General features: G+C 37.4%; 1 protein-coding gene across 2 annotated transcripts in view; it reads left to right on the forward strand.

Annotated features, from left to right (window-relative positions):
- LOC106062087 (protein lev-9-like) overlaps nt 1–17,433 on the forward strand; it is a 157,596-nt gene extending 140,163 nt beyond the window's left edge. For both annotated transcript variants that reach the window (XM_056042692.1, XM_056042693.1), the window contains 11 exons: nt 453–583; nt 4,291–4,488; nt 5,321–5,500; nt 6,547–6,732; nt 7,244–7,420; nt 8,260–8,433; nt 9,486–9,570; nt 10,222–10,313; nt 10,604–10,780; nt 13,034–13,210; nt 14,581–17,433. In XM_056042692.1, the coding sequence (XP_055898667.1) occupies nt 453–583; nt 4,291–4,488; nt 5,321–5,500; nt 6,547–6,732; nt 7,244–7,420; nt 8,260–8,433; nt 9,486–9,570; nt 10,222–10,313; nt 10,604–10,780; nt 13,034–13,210; nt 14,581–14,864 (1,861 nt within the window). In that variant the 3' untranslated portion in view covers nt 14,865–17,433. The remainder of the gene's footprint in view (nt 1–452; nt 584–4,290; nt 4,489–5,320; nt 5,501–6,546; nt 6,733–7,243; nt 7,421–8,259; nt 8,434–9,485; nt 9,571–10,221; nt 10,314–10,603; nt 10,781–13,033; nt 13,211–14,580) is intronic.
- The last annotated feature ends 1,561 nt before the right edge of the window (nt 17,434–18,994 follow it).

An 18,994-nucleotide genomic window follows, 5' to 3' on the forward strand; every position in this document is an offset into this window, starting at 1 on the left:
CAACAGGCCCGCCTTCTGAACTGTGTAGGCCCTAGGCAACTGGGAACGTGTGGACCGTCTGCCTTCCCCCTCCCACACACCAAACCCTCTTCCAATGAGTATAAAGTCAGCAAACATTGAAGGCCTTCTGTTGTGGTTCAGGACTAGAGTCCCTCCACACACACACACACACCTGTGCGGATCTAGTCAAAAGTTTATACGAAAAAGTTTTGTAAAACATTTTTTGAAAATAATGATCGTGTTATGTGTCAACACTAAAAGTGAAAGATCTTCATCGATTTCTTTGTCTAGAATGTGACAAGTGTTCCATTGAATCATTTCACTGCCATAAAGTCTAGCGTTAAAATGGTGTTAATGCATGGGATTCTTAATGTACATCTATTTAAATGTCAAGTCATGTCTTGAGGTTTGTCTGTGTGTATTAAAATGTAAAGTCCTGCCACTCCCTGTAGGTTTGAGGCTATTGCCACGTATACTTGCAACGAAGGCTACGTCATAGTTGGGCTGCCTGCACGTGTGTGTCAAGGTGACGAGACTTGGATGGGAGAGGAGCCGAGATGTGAGCTCAAAACTGATCCCTCGGGTAAAAACTTACCATTAGTTCTTTTTGTTGTTGCATTAGACAGGTGACAGGATAGGTTTATTGTCATCAGTGGCGTAACTAAGGGGGGGGGGGATGGGGGGGAGAATTTTAAAATCCCCCCGGGCCCCCACCTGGGGGGGCCCCAAATGGGTGTCCGAAATTTATTTGTAAATACATAAATTAATATATTTGATTGACAAATAGTGTCTTTTTTTTTTCAACATTTATGGATTAAATTTATCACAAAGACTAAAACTAGATCTAGGTCTATCAGTACGTTGACTTTGTTGACATTTAAAAAAAATAAATTTTCCCACAGAGATGAAAGTTTTCTTTAAAGTTATTCTTACATTTTAAACGTTGTTGCCACGAATAAAACTGCATGATATACAGCGAGTTCCAGGTATCTTGTTACCTTTACTAATAATAGATCTAAATGGCAAGTATTGTATGGCTACACTAATTAACCTTGAAGGAAAATTTACAGAATCGAATATAACAGATCTAAAAGTTATTCTTAATAATGCTAAAATAGTCCATTATTCGGGTTTGGCGTCTATAATTTCAGAATTAAACTTCACACTCGAGTTATTACCCCTCTATTCATCTTTCCTCAATCCAATGGAAACTCTCTTTTTATTTACATCTAATCCTTTTGCTTTTGCACAAAACATAAACAAAAAACAATGACGTAATATCATATAATATTAGCACATCCTTCCTTTTGAAGTTATTATCACACCCTTCCTTTAAAGTTATTAAGAGTGATATCTACTAGCAGGGCTTAGCATTTGCGGGGCCCTATGCGAAACAGATCGCGCGGGGCCTAGTCTGGGTAGGGATAAGCATAATGTCAAAATTATTTTTTTGAATTAGAAAATAGGCCTACTTTCGTCTTTGCAATAAATTTTTATCTAATGAAAGCTCGCAATGCCACTTTTTATTTATTGGCACCCCAAAATGTCAATTTCGTCTATTCTTCAGGAGATTTGAATAAATTCAAAAAAAGTTCAGTACTTTATCGTATATTTTGCCTTTTCTTGAGACTTCCTGGAGGCCCTGGAAAATCAGGAGGTCGCGAAAACCCTGTTATTTTATATACGTTATAATGGTTTAATTTAATAATGTACACTTGGAATTAGCGCGGGGCCTATGAAAGCGCGGCGCCCACTGCGACCGCATAGGCTGCAGTGGTCTAAGGCCGGCCCTGTCTACTATACATAGGAACTTTAACAATTCGTCCACTTCTGGTTGTCTTGACTGGCACAAGTTCTCTAGACGTTGGTCTATAACTGTCTGTTTCGTTTGTTCCAACAGTTTGCAGTTCATTGTCTTCATCGGTATTATAGCACCCAGAGATGTCTTCATCGAAACTCTTATTCAAAAAGCGTTGATTTCTTCTGTATGTTTTTCCATCGTTTGTCTTTATGATGTAAGATCTGTGTGCTGAATGTTTTTTTTATGACAACTGCTTTCTGCCATGTTTGACCTAGACGAACTCTCCGACAGAATAATCTTTAGGTAGTCTTGCTTTTGCATCGTATTTCACTTTGCTTTTCATCTGTCGTTCGTTGAGTAATGTCTCTGCATTTTCAGCTACCGATGGTTTCAATAGTTTGGGATCAGTTGGAATGATTTCCTTAGTCTTCTACTCGTCAGCAGTTGTCAACTTATCGGAGTATTTCTATTTTCGAGCATAACGAGATATGGATCTTTCCCACTTTTGTATGCTCGGAATCCTTTTGCTTTCGCACAAAACATAAACAACCAACAATGACGTAATACCATATAATATTAGCACAGAATCTTCTTCATGCAGTGGAAAATTAAGAATTTTTTGCTTATCTTGAATTCTGGTCAAAGCTCATGCGCCCAATTAATATAGTTCAGAACAAAATAACAAAAGTCTGGACTGCTTATACGGGAAGCTGCTAAAGAAATTAGTACCCTTTTATGCTTTCTGCAAAATGATGAGAAACTGACAAAAACCCAATCCATCGAAAAAGCAAAAGAAGGTAGTGAATACTATGGATTCCCTGTAATCAAAACAACCAGAAGAAAGAAAAGACTTGATGGGAAGTTGAGTTCTAATGTAGGACTGTCAAAAGAACTGCAATTCAAACGTGTTGCGACAGAAGTGCTGGACAGATTTCATATGGAGATGAAGGGCAGATTCCAAAGGCTGGAAAGAAAATGGATACCTTTGGGTTTCTTCTTGAACCAAGACACCTATTAAATGAAGACCCGCTTATGACAAACTGTGCTACTTTTCCTGTTTGTATGGAAATAAATGGCAAATCGCTTTTTCAATGATGTCATTGATGTACGAGCACTTTTCATTAACAACCAGTAATACAATCACCAATAGACATATTGAGGAAACAGGCTTCATATGGGAATTACGTGTGCTCAGACTTTGCAACCTCCTCCGAATACCGCTAACTCAGGCCACTTCCATTACGTCATGTGAGATATCATTCTCAAAGCTCAAGTTCATCAAAAACTATCTCATGAGCACAATGACACAAGAAAGGCTTATCATGGCTTTAATGTCAGTGAAGTCACAAATACTAGAAAGTATCGATGTAGTTGATGTTATAGATGTCTTTGCTGCACAGAATGCACGACGTGAAGCGATATTAATTGAGATTTGTCACTTGTGCATTATTTAACTAATAAACAACGGTATTATTCATTAAAAGAGTCTTGATGATTACTTTTTGTTAAGTTTACTGATATACTGAACCAATTTGATTTGGGGCTTATATATTTTTGCGTACATTATCTCATGTCATATGTCGAATGTCAAAATGCAAGGGGCCCCCAAAGAGGTCTATCCCCCCGGGCCCCCAAATCCCTAGTTACGCCCCTGATTGTCATGAATGTCAGGTCATGTTATAACTTATGACAGGTCTAAACCTGTAATGACAGGTTTACTGTTATGACATGTTTAGTGTTATGACTTATGACAACTTTTAGTGTTATGACAGGTTTAGTGTTATGATTGAAGACAGGTTTAGTTTTATGATCGGTTTAGTGTTATGACTAATGAGTGTGTTATGACAGGTTTAGTGTCAAAGCACATTTAGTGCTATGACAGTTTTAGAGAGTATCTATAATATTAAATGTGTTGAATCAATGAAGTCCGAGTGAAGCCATCATAAATAGATGATTTTGAGTTTAGCGGTCTTATGTATCTTTGAAACACCACCAAGAATTAAACAAACCTGGAACAAAATATTATCAAATTTTGTTGTTATTCTTTGAAATTAAAATATTATACTCGTCTTTTAAAGCGCCACCTGCTCAAGTTTTAGTTACATCTCTACTTTATAGAATTGAATTTTTCAACAAATTTACCTTTTACTTATTTCACCTTCTACCACCAGGACTCGGCACTTAGTGACTTGGTTTGGTTTTCTAATCAAATTCATAAAAAATCAGCACGTTTAAAGGCTTGAGATGTAACAAAGAGCCTCCTCCACCCCCCCCCCACCCCCATTGTGTGCTCTGTACTCGTCTTGAAGAAATAAATAATGTCATCTTGACAGTTGTTTAAAAGCAAATATCTTAGCTTTGATGTGTAAATGTTGCTCATTGCTACTACTACTTAAGAATAATCTTTCAATTTGATGGTGTCATCAAACTAGCTAGTGTCATTACACTGTGTAACTAATACAAGATGTAATGTTTCTCTCTGTCTCCAGACGGCAATCAGGAATGTAGGACACCTCCGTCAGTCCATCATGCCACGCACAACGGGCCTCCTGGTCAGACTCGGTTCAAACTGGGCGCCAACATCCAGTATACCTGCCTACCAGGTTTCACTCAGCTCAAAGACAGTGTCGAGCGGGCGTGGTGTGTGGGCGCCGGGGTGTGGGTAGGACCAAACATCACATGTACCAGTAAGTAACGAATCCTAGTTTTTAATGAGTCTGCATTTAGGTTTGTACTTATGTCTATAACGAATTGGGATTGGGCAACTTGAATGAATCTGCAATGAATAAAGGCATGACATCGTGAATGACGATCCAACGAATGAAGACATGACATCTTGAATGAAGATCCAATGAATGAAGACATGACATCTTGAATGACGATCCAACGAATGAAGATATGACATCTTGAATGAAGATCCAATGAATGAAGACATGACATCTTGAATGAAGATCCAATGAATGAAGACATGACATCTTGAATGAAGATCCAATGAATGAAGACATGACATCTTGAATGAAGATCCAATGAATGAAGACATGACATCTTGAATGAAGATCCAATGAATGAAGACATGACATCTTGAATGAAGATCCAATGAATGAAGACATGACATCTTGAATGAAGATCCAATGAATGAAGACATGACATCTGTGCTTCTTTATTTGTATTAAGGACATAGTATTACAATGACATGAACACTACATGAATATTAAATGTGCAACGGGATGTTGTGATTGGCCTTTTGGTTTTTATTTATAGCCTTTTGGCTTTTTAAGCCTTTTGTTGTTGTTTTTTATTAACCTTTTTTTAGCCTTTTGTTGTTTTTTTTAGCTTTGTTTTGATTTACAGTGCTCATCTGTCACATTTGTGACAACAATCCTAATTGATTTTGATTTCTCTTATTGTCCACGCTGTGAGCTTTTTGTTTTAAACTTGCTTACAATAGAGATCTTCTAGGGTAATTAGTTTTAATTTGATGTCACCTGTTTCATCTCATTTGTCATTTGTCTTGCCTAGCTTCGGGATGCGCTACCCCATCTGAGATAGACAACGGCTACTTTGATCTGCTGGGCCCCAGTACCGTGGGCAGCAAGATGAGGTACCATTGCAACAAGGGCTACTTCCTGGTGGGCAACGCTGAAAGAACTTGCCTCAGGGACGGTACGTGGGATGGTAGATCTCCCAGCTGTGAACAAGGTAGGTAAAGAGCCGAGTAGTAGAGGCTTCTGTTGAAAGATAAACCCATTTTAATAATTGAGTTTTTATACAACTTGGAACTAGTTTATCTATAATGTTGCACGCACGAGAACACTTTATCTTATCTTATCTTATCTTATATAATACAGACGTTACTTCAAAAAGAAGATGATTACGTCCTACGCGTGATGCATATTAACCAATGTCTTAAATTCTGCCAAGCCACTGGTTTTCCTGGCTAGCTCAGGCAACCCATTCCATGCTCTAATAGCACTAGGGAAGAAGGAGTATTTGTACAAATTTGTCCTAGCATATGGGACAAGGAATGTGCCTTTAATACAAACTGAATATATTCCTTCAAATTAAGACCAATATTTAATAATAAAGAATTAAGACTTTGTTATTTTTATCTTCAATAATACGATATGTGGACGGGAGTGTCTCTCCAAAATAAAGCTCCACAGTCATATGACAAAGTGTTCGAGAAGAACTACAGTCGTTTCACGACTGAAGGAGGCCAATGCCAAATACAAAAAAGAATAATGACATATTCATAATTATTGACTTAGCTGTTTGCTGTACATTTTACGTTGTCACGTTCTGATCAAATGTTCTTTGAGTTCACATATAGACATTCACAGTGTTAAGGAAACAAAATTTATTCAGAATAAAATTGTGTTTCGAAAGTTAGGTGTGTAATTTCAACCATAAATAAATCATAACTTTTGATTACGTGTATTGTAGGATATACGAAACTGACTGAGCCAGCTTTTGAAGGCTGAGAAGCGATAATGGCCAATGACCGCAATACTACATAATACAACATTACGTTTTACACGGGGGGGGGGGGGATGATAAATTTACTGCATATAAGTGTTGCTGTTCTATGCATGAAATATTTTTACTTGCGAAGAGCGTATTTTAAATTTAGCAAGACTGCAATATCAGTTTCAAGATCAACAGGCTTGCAAGCTTATGATTTCATTTTATTTTTAGAAAACACGCATTTGTATTCTTATACATGTATTTCTACTAATGTATCCCAGTGGTGTGTGGACCTCCCCCACACGTGGAGCACGCAGAGCACGACGCCCCAAAGGACCAGTTTCGATTTCTAACTGGCACCCACCTGATGTACACGTGTCAGTTTGGTTATTACAGGGAGGGGAGTGAAAGAGCAATCTGTAGTGGGGCCGAAGGTCAGTGGATTGGGCCCACCATGACATGTAAAGGTCAGTAGATTGAAAAACAACATCCAAACTTTGAGTTTAAAAAAAAAGAAACCGATCGCTATCTGTAGTAGGCCTACAGAACTTGTGGCATATAGAATAAGAATAGATCTAAAAATATAGATTTCATATGCAATTTGTTTAAATTTAAAAATATGCATTCATTGATGCAGAAAAGTATTAAAAGTCTTAAGACCTAGATTTCTTCTAGTTTTGTTTACATTTATACGTAACATTTTTACACCAATGGACCTCATACACTGAAACGAACGGTCATGTGATAATTCTGATAAAAAAACGAAAAAAAAAAACTGTCACGTGATAACCATTGTGGATTAAAATTAGATCGTAATTGTCTAGAAGAGATAGAGAAGCACGTGACTCAATGTTGTTTGTTTACGATTGGTGAATGAGGTCCATTGTGTCTATATATTTTCATTTCTCGTTAGCCATATAGATATAGCAGAAAATTTCTGTCTCCAGTGAATTTTAGTTCATTAGCATTTCATTTCAGCCAGAGATTGTGGGGCACCAGGTGAGATCAACAACGGTTATCGTGACACGGGCTACCGCTTCACATACCCGACCAGGGTGACCTACCACTGTAACGAAGGGTTTGAGATGACCGGGCGACCATACAGAGAGTGCCAGGCCAACGGGGAGTGGTCTGGAACTTTGCCAGAGTGTGTCCGTACGTACATTTTACCAACCTTCACTCACTCCGTCTGTCTGTCTGTCTGTCTGGTACAAATCTTGTCCACGTTAATTCTCCTTCCTTCTCGGATCAAGGTGAAACTTTGCACAATTACTAATTCTCGATGCCAACAAATGAAGCAATCCAAAAAAAAAAAAATGAACCAATTAGTTATTCAATTAGTCGTAACTAATTTATTTTGTTTTATATGTAAAAAAATAAAACAAAGCTATGGGGAGATAAACCTTCTGTGTTACATTATAGCACTTGCTTAAAAATTTAAACTCAAGATTTTTGATACTATAAAACAATTTAAACAAAAATAGCTTTTGAAAAAAGCATTACGGACCATATGGCACTGAGCAATCTAGAAGCACGAAAGTTGCGTTAAACAAAAACAATTAATACAAATATTTCTAATCTCACACATTCATTGTTAATACCTACATTTTTTATATCAATTGCTTAATTTATTCAAAATAATTCGTACTATCACATGGGGTGCTAAAAGGTCCTCACAAATGTATATCAACTCTGTCTGTCTGTCTGCCTGTCTGGGGAAAGCTTCTACACCTTATTTCTCCCACACCCAATCTCGGTTCAAGATGAAATTTTGCACAATTATTTTTTTTTACTCGACAACACAAGAATCAATTTAAAAAAATTAATTATTTAATTAACTATTGGTAATTATTTATTTTTTGGAATATCGAACAAGGGAAAGAAATTGTACTTGACTGAAGTGGTGGTATCAGCTGAATGTGTTCCCTTTTTAGTTAAATCGTTTTAAACCAAATGTCTTTTTCATTCCCATTCTGTTGGATTTATATCTGCAGCCGTCCATTGTACAGAACTGATCCCTCCAGTTTACGGCACGATGATTGGCTCGTCAACGTCCTTCAACTCTGTCATTAGGTTCGTGTGCAACAACGGGTACAAGGTGGTGGGATCACAGGAGAGAACATGCCAGGCGGATAGAACATGGAGTGGGCAGGAATCTACTTGTGTTGGTTAGTACCAGATCTAGGTTTTTAAACTTGTGTTGGTTAGTACAAGATCTAGGTTTTAAACTTGTGTTAGTTAGTAAAATATCTATGTTTTAAACTTGTGTTAGTTAGTAAAATATCTATGTTTTAAACTTGTGTTAGTAAAATATCTAGGTTTTAAACTTGTGTTAGTTAGTAAAATATCTAGGTTTAAAACTTGTGTAAGCATTGTGGACTAGCAGAACTTACACTAAGGATCTGATGAACTTCGAGAAATATAACAAATGCAGGTAGAAGAGTGGTCCTCAGCCTCTGTAACGAGGATCTCATGTGTGGCTCCTGTTGAAGGCTGAGATAGTTCCTTCGGTATTTTTGTATATTCTTCTATTTCCCCATCTCTGAGTTGTGCTTCCTTGTATGATTTGAGATTGTTTCCCTTTGGTCAAGGACAGTCTTTCAGAATCATCATCACCAGGAAACTATGTCCTACTTTCCTCGTGAACTTTGACCTCTTAACTTTTGCCCCAGCGGTTACTTTGAAGTGCAAAATTTCGCGCATTGCAAGAAGGAGACTAGAGTCCCTCAGTTTCTCTATCCACTCAAATTCATTCATAGGACGCTCTATTCTGTCTAATGAATATTGATGTCAAATAATAGCCAATGTCACAGGCCAGAGTTTCCTGAGAAATCGATACAATTGATCTAGTGCGGCCATGTATATTTCTTGTCAGTTTCCTCATATTAGAAGATACCATACGTGCTACTTGATACACTTAAGAGAAGGTTAAGCAGACATGTATATGTTTCAAAATTATAAGAACTTTATAAGAAAAAAAAAAGTGTATCCGAAAGAGAGAGAGACAAAGAGAGTGAAAGTCAGAGAATGAGAAAAAAAATGGACTGGGAGAGCGCGAGAGAAAAAAACTGGAGAAAAGGAAAAGAAAAGAGGAGGAAACAGAGTGTGAACGAGAGGGTACAAAGAGGGATATGAGAGAGAAAGGGAGGAGGAGGAGGACAGAGCAAACGTTCTGATTTCCTTGGACAAGTTTTATTTCAAACTGACCACTCTTCCCCAGAAATCAATTGTGGAATACCTGGGCCTATCTTCAATGGCTATCTGGATGGTCACAGAACTACAGTCGGAGCCCTTTATTTTTACAGGTAATGACCTTTTAAATGGAATTTAAAACTTTTAGTGATGAAACAAATGAGTAGACACGACAAATAAGATAAATTAATAGCAACACTAAGATAGCAAGGCTATTAGTCCATTATGTGGCATTTTACATTTCTAGATGGTCTTTTCCTTTAGCTACTTCTAATGTGACTAAAAAGGCCAATCCTTGATACACAGCTGCGGTCACAGGTTGGGCATCTGTAATTACCAGGTGCTGCAGCATTTTCACACTTCTTTCTACTTCCAGTGTGTAGACCATCTGCAATCCAGTGCCTCTGGACAGTGCCTTGTTACCTTAGTGCTGATATTAATATATGTTACATGTCAGGTAAGGACTTAGTCAATCAACATGACATACCGATTAGTCAATCAACGTGACATACCGACTAGTCAATCAACATGACATACCGACTAGTCAATCAACGTGACATACCGACTAGTCAATCAACATGACATACCGAGTGTGTTTCCAGAAAATGTATTTCCCAGAACAACTGATAGCAGTTATTTTCTTTAAATATTTTTGTTTTCACATTCACGTGACCTCTTCGCAGCCTCCCTGTTTATATTCCTCCGCTATGCAATCAAATAGTTCGGTGTAGCTTTATTGTCTTTTTGTTGTCTGTCTGTACCAGATGTAACACCAGGACGAAGTTTAGTGGAGAACATTTTTCTACACAGTGTATGGAGAATGGACAGTGGTCAAACCCTCCCCCTCTGTGTTTAGGTAAGTATCTATCTATCTATCTATCTATCTATCTATCTATCTATCTATCTATCTATTTTTCTATCTATCTATCTATCTATCTATCTATCTATCTATCTATCTATCTATCTATCTATCTATCTATCTATCTGTCTGTCTGTCTGTCTGTCTGTGTGTCTATCTATCTATCTATCTATCTATCTATCTATCTATCTATCAATCTTTCAAATATAGCAATATCTTTGTCTGTTCGTCATTCCAATGCATTAGTTTATCCATCTTTTTGTCTGACTATCTGTGTGTATCCTCAGGTCAATGTCAGATCCCTTACATCATGAATGGCACTATCACAAACGCTAGAGAAGAGATCTGGGTGGACCCAGGCACTGTCATTGAACCCCGCTGTCTGAATGGCTTGGTGCTCAACGACTCCAGGCCAGTCACCTGTGTCAATGGAACCTGGAACGTGATACCTAGATGTGTTCCAGGTCAGTGTTTCCTATTACGTTCATATACTTCTGGTGACAATTTTAGCGACCGTCTATTTGTCTATCCGTCTGTCGTTCAATCTATCGTTCTATCCGTCAATCTGTTTATCGAAGTGTCTTTTCTATCTGTTCTGTTAATAATTTTAGCGTCTATCAATGTATAGTTCTATCCGTCTATTTGTCTATCTATTCTACATGTCTGTTTATCTGTCTATCCTTCTATCAGTCTGTCGTTGTATCTGTCTATCATTCTATCCGTCTAGCACTCTATGCGTCTATCGCTCTATCCGTCCGTCAAGCCGTTCACTTGTTATTTCTATAAGCAACCATACTTATTTAATTATATCAGTGTCTTTTGAAAATGTGGTTTACATACCACTAGTACTTCAAGCTTTACCAAGTGGTGAACTGTGTGGTGCATGAATCAATGTCTCATTCTTTTTTACAAAGCTTATATTAACTCACTCTGGTTGTCTGTCGGTCTGGCCAAAGTTTGTACACGTTATTTCTCCGACACCCATTTTCGGATCAAACTGAAATTTTGAACAATTATTTATTTTACCTTACAACACAAGAAATATTTTTTAAAAATTAACTAATTAGTAAATTAACTATTGTTAATAAATTATTTTGTTTGGTATCTCAAACAAGGGAAACAATTTGTACGTGACTGAGGTGGTAGTGTAAGCTGAATTATTCCCCATTATAGATCGTCATGTAAGGCTCATTGAATACAAATTTGAAATAGAAACAATCGATAAATATACAATTTTCCATGTTATGTTCATATACTTTTCGCTGGTAGAGAGATTACCGAGTTGGCTTGAATAGGCTTTAGCCCAAAAGTTCAAATTCAGGTCGTTTCATAAAAAAAAAAAATACATTTAAAAAGCGATCACCCAGATACCCCTTTCTTTCTTCTCTACCCTTTCCCAACTGGTCCAGACAAGTGATAGGGTCATAACTTAGTGAGAAAAGCTAAAAGCATGAGGTAGCGCTAAACAAAAACAATTGGTAAAATATTTGTAATCGCACAGATTTATTGTTGTTAGCCTAGATCTATTACACATTTAATTGACTGAGCCAAACTAATTCATACAACTAATAAGCTATGTTTTTTATTTTAATTTTTTAATACCAACAAGGGAAACTTATCCTTTAGTATTCACAGATATGGCTAAATTTGTTTGTTTTAGTCCCCTTACTTGTTAACGCTATTTCTCCCTTACACATTCTCTGAACAATCTGATAGGCTACCTAACAGAACATGAATCAATTAAGTCAATTAATTAGTGGGAAATAACTTGTACAATATCGATAAATATGGTTTTTAGGGCAAATGATTTCCCTTTAGATAAGCTTTGTTTTTTTAAGGATTTTTTAGCGGCCTCCGAAAGGGGAAAAGACGCTATTAGTTTTGTGTGGAATGTCTGTCCGTCCGTCCGTCCCGTTTAGATCTCGTAAACTAGAAAAGTTAGTGAAAATCTTACATCATAATATTTTAGTCCATTCATAGTTCTGATGCAACGGCTACTTTTTTTCTTTTCTAAAAGCGAAAAATCTAATTTTTTAAAATCACTTATGCAAGCAGTTTTTTCATAAAAATAAACCACTTTACAACTATTCACTATTAATAGTAACAAGCACTGAAGGCTCTTTAGTAGGGGTGATGACAATATACTATATTTTTAAAGACATTTATGCAAATGGTTTTAGAATTTTTGTCAACAATTTTTTTCTTACATTGGTATTGTTAAGTTACGTAAGTTTCATTGCGTACATGCTGATTTTTTTGTTAGGGTCAGCTGGACCGCGGGGGCACCACATAACATCTGTCTCCATTTTTCTCTGTCATTTGTCTTTGATAGAATTTCATTCTTATGTTCTTTCTGATAATATTGAAACCTGCCTTTTTACCTGCCTGGGTGGACCACTTCGGGGTCGGATTTTCAGTTTGTGTTTCCACACAAACTGTCTTTATAACCTTGTTTTATTTTTTGCTTGTTGTTTTTCTTTTTGTTTATACTGTTCTATCCCTGGGCTCGGGTCCGATATGATTAGTATGTGTTGCCTACATTCACTATAGCGCAACACTTAACTGCCTGCAATGCTGTGCCTGCAGTCCTTATAATAGTTTTAAATTGTGCGCCATACGTAATACAGGTCCCTCTGTTAACTTAATGATGTTTAAATTGTTCTTCTGTTGATTTCATTGCCTGTTACCAAACTTAAGAACTGTTCATTCTCTTGCAGCTCCTTGTGACCAGCCCCCACCACAAGTTGAGAACGGACACAGAACATTCTTCGATTTATCTCACGGGAGCAAGGCCCGCTACTTTTGTATGGCTGGCTTTAAACTAGTGGACAATAACCGCTACATGAGCTGTGAATACGGGCAGTGGACTGGCATCAAGCCAGCCTGTGAAGAGAGTAAGTGTCTTCATTCATAATTCATCTCATTCTCTGATCTTATTAGGCATGATATGTCCGCCATATCGTACCCAGAGCATGATCTACGTAAATATTTATTATAATGCATTAATTGTTCCTCTTTCAATTGTCAATGTGTCATAGAAATCTTGATGCACACTAGGTTCTATTTGATGAGATTTTAAAAAGTAACACATCTAATAGAAATACAAATGATTTGTCAACTTCCCGGCTCGATGCCATGTCAAATGATTTGTCAACTTCCCGGCTCGATGCCATGTCAAATGATTTGTCAACTTCCCGGCTCGATGCCATGTCAAATGGTTTGTCAACTTCCCGGCTCGATGCCATGTCAAATGATTTGTCAACTTCCCGGCTCGATGCCATGTCAAATGGTTTGTCAACTTCCCGGCTCGATGCCATGTCAAATGATTTGTCAACTTCCCGGCTCGTTGCCAAGTCAAATGGTTTACTTGTTTTGAATGTTCCCTCAATTTATTCCCCAGTCCAAACCTCCCGCAGGACGACGGGGGATGGGATGGGGTAGGGTTTGAACCCTGGACCATCGATAAGTCTGAACGACAGTCCAGCGCGCAGACAACCATGTAGCCTAGATACCACAAACTAATGAGGCTATAATATTGAATCCTATTCTGACACCACTTTTTTTTTTTCAAAATGATACATATAGTTTAGTTGTTATCATAGTTTTTTATGCCAAAAGAAAATATTTTTTCTATATTTTTACCTTGGTCGTCATGGAAACCTAATTATTTTTTTAAAGCTCAGAAGTTAGAATGACGTTAAGGTTTCACCCCAAAGCCTCGGAGGCGTTAATCTCCAAGAGCCACTGGGAGCCAGTCTTGTTCTCACCAATAGCCTATCCATGTTTCATTCCACTGACCTTTCATGTCATAGTCCATATGCTAGGACTAATTCGTATAGAAGTGCTCTAACTTCCCTAGTGCCATTAGATCATGAAACCAGAGGCGTAGTTAGGGTTGGGGGATGGAAGAGGAAAATTTCAAAATACCCCCGGTTCCCCCAAATGTGTGTGTGTGTGGGGGGGGGGAGGGGGTTACATTATATATTAAATATTACGCAAAATGCAGGGACCCCAAAAGAGGTCAAGCTTCCCCCCGGGACCCCCGAATAATGGCAAATTCCTAGCTATGCCACTGGGTTACCAGAAAACTAACGTCTTAAGAGATGGCTACGCGTAGGACTTAAAACTCGTCTTTTTGAAAGAACGTCCTTAATTTATAAGACAAGATTTAGTATGACCTGTATTAGAGTGTCTTGCCATCATGACAACCTTCCACTTTGTGAACAAGTTTCCTCTTTATTTGTACATATCATTTTGTTGCCAGGTTATTGCCCCAACCCTGGCACGCTGCTTGACGGCAACATCTACAAAGTGGGCAGCTTGGGCAAGTTTCTGTTCAATGACTACATAGTGACTATCAAGCACGGAGAACGCCTGATCTACGAATGCAAGAGAAACTTCAAGCTTGAGGGGCCCAGAGGAGCGGCCTGTGTGAATGGCAAGTGGAGCCCCGGTGAAAAACCCCGCTGTCTGCGCTCCCGGCACACACTTTTCAACAAAATATGGAAACCTTACGAGGAGAATCCTAAAGGGAAAATGTATTACTGAGTGGCCTGTTGTAGCAAGCTCCTAGTGAAGTGGATAGTCTCAAATAAATAGTACTTTTATGTATGTTTCGTAAAGTGCGGTCTTTTTTTGAGAAAGTGAAACTAAAATTCTTGTTTTGTTCAATTATCATCTCCAATGGCACAACTGTTGTGGTTTTACTTACACAGGCCTACTAGAGTCGTGTTTTTGTTTCTTTGTCTCGTTAGAATAATTCTTGTGCATTTAAAGAGAACGCAAACTTTAGTTTTTACCAGTAACTTGGGTTTTGAAGTCTTATCTCACCCATCTTAAGCAAAGGGGCCTACTTTTTTTTGTCTTTAATTGAGAAGTTTACCTCTGGCCATTGTCGAACTACAACACTATCGTTTACGTTTTTTTTTTATTCTTTGTAGCCATTAAAATGGTTTTGAGTTAATAACTTTGGTAATGTCTAATTCTGCTCGCCTGCCTATTTTAATTGTTGTTCAATCCTTTGGGGATTGTAGGCCTACTTTGAAATGTTTATTGATAATTGAATTTTTATTATTTTTTTTTTAAATTTTAATTGCGTGTCTAACGTTTTGTAGAAATTTTTGTTTGTCCCAGTTTCTTGTTTGGAGTTACTGTTCTTGCCTTCCTATTTGTGTTTTAAGTCAAGTCTGAGCAAGTCATCCACACATCACATTTCACATTTATGTATGTATTCGCAAAGCAAAAAAAAAATAAATAAAAAATCAAAGGCTTAAATTTCATTTTCATATTAGATATAAAAACAGAGAAGCTGGGTAATTTTTTCTTTGAACATTTAGCTCGAAGCATTGCCTACAAATATGTGAAGTTGTTTTGTGCTAAACATTCTCCTGGACTACATGACGACGAACTGAAATACATTGAAACACATCACGAAGATATACCTTAATATTCTAGTACCAACAGTTTTGTCTTTACATTGAGGATATTTCAGGTTCTTTCTAAAGATAGGAGGAAGTCAGTCTGTAGTGTTAGACAAACACCCTGATCATTTATTTAAACCAAGATTGTTTTGTTTGACCTATCAGGTCCATGAAGTGTGTGTATGTGTGTTTGACCTATCAGGTCCATGAAGTGTGTGTGTATGTGTGTTTGACTTTGTTAACTATGAGCGTGTTCGTCTCGTCTTGTAAATAACTCATTTATTTGATTCATTGCATTTATAACAAGACTGACCTTCACATTTCTTATTCTAGCTCATCAAGCCGGAAATGATATTACTCTATACATATTTTGTGTTCATTATTTGAGAAGTTACTTTGATATTTGTCCTTGTAATGTTCAGTTCTCTGTAACAGCCTTGTCTTCAAACTGTAACATGTAGAGCAGGACATGATCATTGGATAGACGATCAGGCCAGACGGTAGAGCTCTAATTTAAACAAATGCTTGTAGTAATGGGGGGAGGGGGTGAGATGATGTCTAAAGCGACGAAAGTTTTCAATGTATGAATTGAGATGTTCAATGGAGGAGATGTGTGTAGATCCTTCTGCTCAGCAACCTTTCAATAAATAGGGAACGAGAAGGCTACCAATTGGAATGGTTACTTTTATCCAGATCTATCCATACATAATAATTATAGCTTTTATATAGCGCTACTTTCATGCTTATAGCATGTTCTCATTTGTGGACAAGTGGGGAGAGGGGGTATCTGGGAGAAGGCTTTCCGAGCTGCATTTAAACTGGGAGAAGGCTTTCCGTGCTGCATTTAAACTGGGAGAAGGCTTTCCGTGCTGCCTTTAGGCGGTTAGTAAACACAACTCTGCTCGAGTCGGTGTCGAATCTCAAGCCCCCTTTATTGGTAGCCGAGTTCAAGTACTTAGCCTCTCGACCATGCTTCCACATCCCAAGCACGTGGGACATAAAGATGCATAATGCATTCTGTGTAATTGATCAACCAATCAACACTATGGTGTTATAGTGCTTAAAGATTAATGGTACATGTTTCTTTGATCTTTAACTTTCGCCTTTAAACAGGCACAACTTGATGCAGATTCTTTGACGCTAAAAGCATTATTTCGCTTACACTTGCATATGTCTAAATTTATTCAAATGAAATATAACATGTATAATATCTTTGATTGAAATAAACAGCTAGTGAAACTAACGAAAATTGATAAATCAACAATTCGGAATACAAGAAGTTCATTTTTGTGTATACTGATAATACACTTTTTTTGTTCATTGTCCTTGACTCCAGCCTGATAATTGTCCAATGTTGTTTATTTTTTTCCCACCATATTCGATTGTTATATCAGGATGAAAATTCCGGATGTGGCCGCTGACTAAAGGGTAGCTATTTTTTTAATGTCGATGTTTCCCCTTAGTTCTCATTGAGACATGTGTAGATGTGCATTCTGAAGTGATCAGACAAGAAACAAAGACTTCCTGTCCAATAGACATTAGTTTTAGACCTTTAGCTATTGTGAACCAATTGATTTTAGATTCCTTATTTTGTTTGTACATATTTCATGACACAAATGTTGTTAGCAAGAGGTTGTGACAGAACAACATCTTGAGTATTCTGTGTATTTCTATGATATTAAACTTGGTGTTTTAGTCGTGGTGGAATTCATTCATTTCCATAATGACAGACAATACAAACAAATTATAACATTTATTATAAACATTCAATATCAAACTTAGAGTAACTAAGCAACCCCCTATTATTTTCTAGGTATATATAAGCTTGGTAAAAAAATGTAAATATTAAAGACTAGATTTATGTATTAAGAGAACAATTTGGGAGACGAGGTGGCTGAGCGGTAATGCGCTTCGCTTCCGAACCAGGGTTCGGGTTCGAATCCTGGTGAAGACTGGAATTTTTAATTTCGGGATCATTGAGCGCCTCTGAGTCCACCCAGCGCTAATGGACAAGAAGTAAAGGAAACATCACTCTTTTATTTCTGCAATTCGGACTAGAGTTACCCTACGAAAAAAATGAGGAGGGGGGGGAGAACAAGTAGTATTCACCCGTCACAAAATAGCAGGGTCGGACTTAACCGTTGTGACCAAGAAGTCATGGAAATATCACTATTTTTTATTTCTACCCCACGTAGTTTTAGCGGTGCAAAAAAAGAGGGGGGGGGGTGGACTAGGAGAACAAGTAATCTACTCTGTATTCACCCGTCACTAAATATCAGGGCTGGACTCAACCGTTGTGGGGCCCTATGTGAAACAGATTTCGCGGGGCCAAGTTTGGGTAGGGATACGGATAATAAGTGAACTTTAAGAGTTTGTATTAAAAAATAAAATCGTCTTTGCATTTTATTAATTCTTTACTACGTACAGAATTACTTTACGAACCTTGCTTATTGCGAAGTCATACAGTATATCATACAAATTTTATTTCCTACATAGATCACGCTCAATAGCAAGAATTACCAAATGTTTCAATCTATCTACGAGAATTGTTGACCTCAAGTAATTCTTCATTAATTTGAGGCGCGAGAAGCTTCTTTCACCAGATTTTATTTATCGCGCGTCGGATTGGCGTTTTCCATATTGAATGACACCCCAAGATGACAATTTTTGTCTATAGATTTCATGAGATTTGTATGAGTTTTCAAAAGATTTTTTATAATTTCCGGAGATTTCCATGACTTTTTCGTGTATTTTGCAATTTCAGGAGATTTCCAGGAGCTCCTGGTAAATCAGGCGGCCGCGGGAAATCTGTTGTGAGTTATAAAATGGTTTAATTTAAAAATTTACACCTAGAATTAGCGCGGGTCCTATGGAAGTGCGGGACCCACTGCGGCCGCATACGTTACAGTGGCCTAAGGCCGGCCCTGCAAAATAGGTCCAATTATTACAGTCTACCAAAAAAATATTGAACATAATTTACAGGGGAAAAAACTTACTGTAAAAAATACAACTATCCTAATGGAGTCTACTAAATAATAAAGATTTTTGTTTTTGTAATAATTAAGGATTAAAAATTTGTTTAGAACACACAATCAAGTATTGTAATATTTTATTGACAAAGCGTTCGCAAAAAAAAAATGCATGTTTCAGACACTCTATTAGGACGACTGAAAACACTGATAGGGGAAGGCTATTTAGTTAAGATTAATGAATATCCGACTCTGAATCATACAGCACAGTGTGATATGTAAATATCTT

Source organism: Biomphalaria glabrata, chromosome 9 (assembly GCF_947242115.1).
Source record: "Biomphalaria glabrata chromosome 9, xgBioGlab47.1, whole genome shotgun sequence".
Lineage (NCBI taxonomy): Eukaryota > Metazoa > Mollusca > Gastropoda > Planorbidae > Biomphalaria > Biomphalaria glabrata.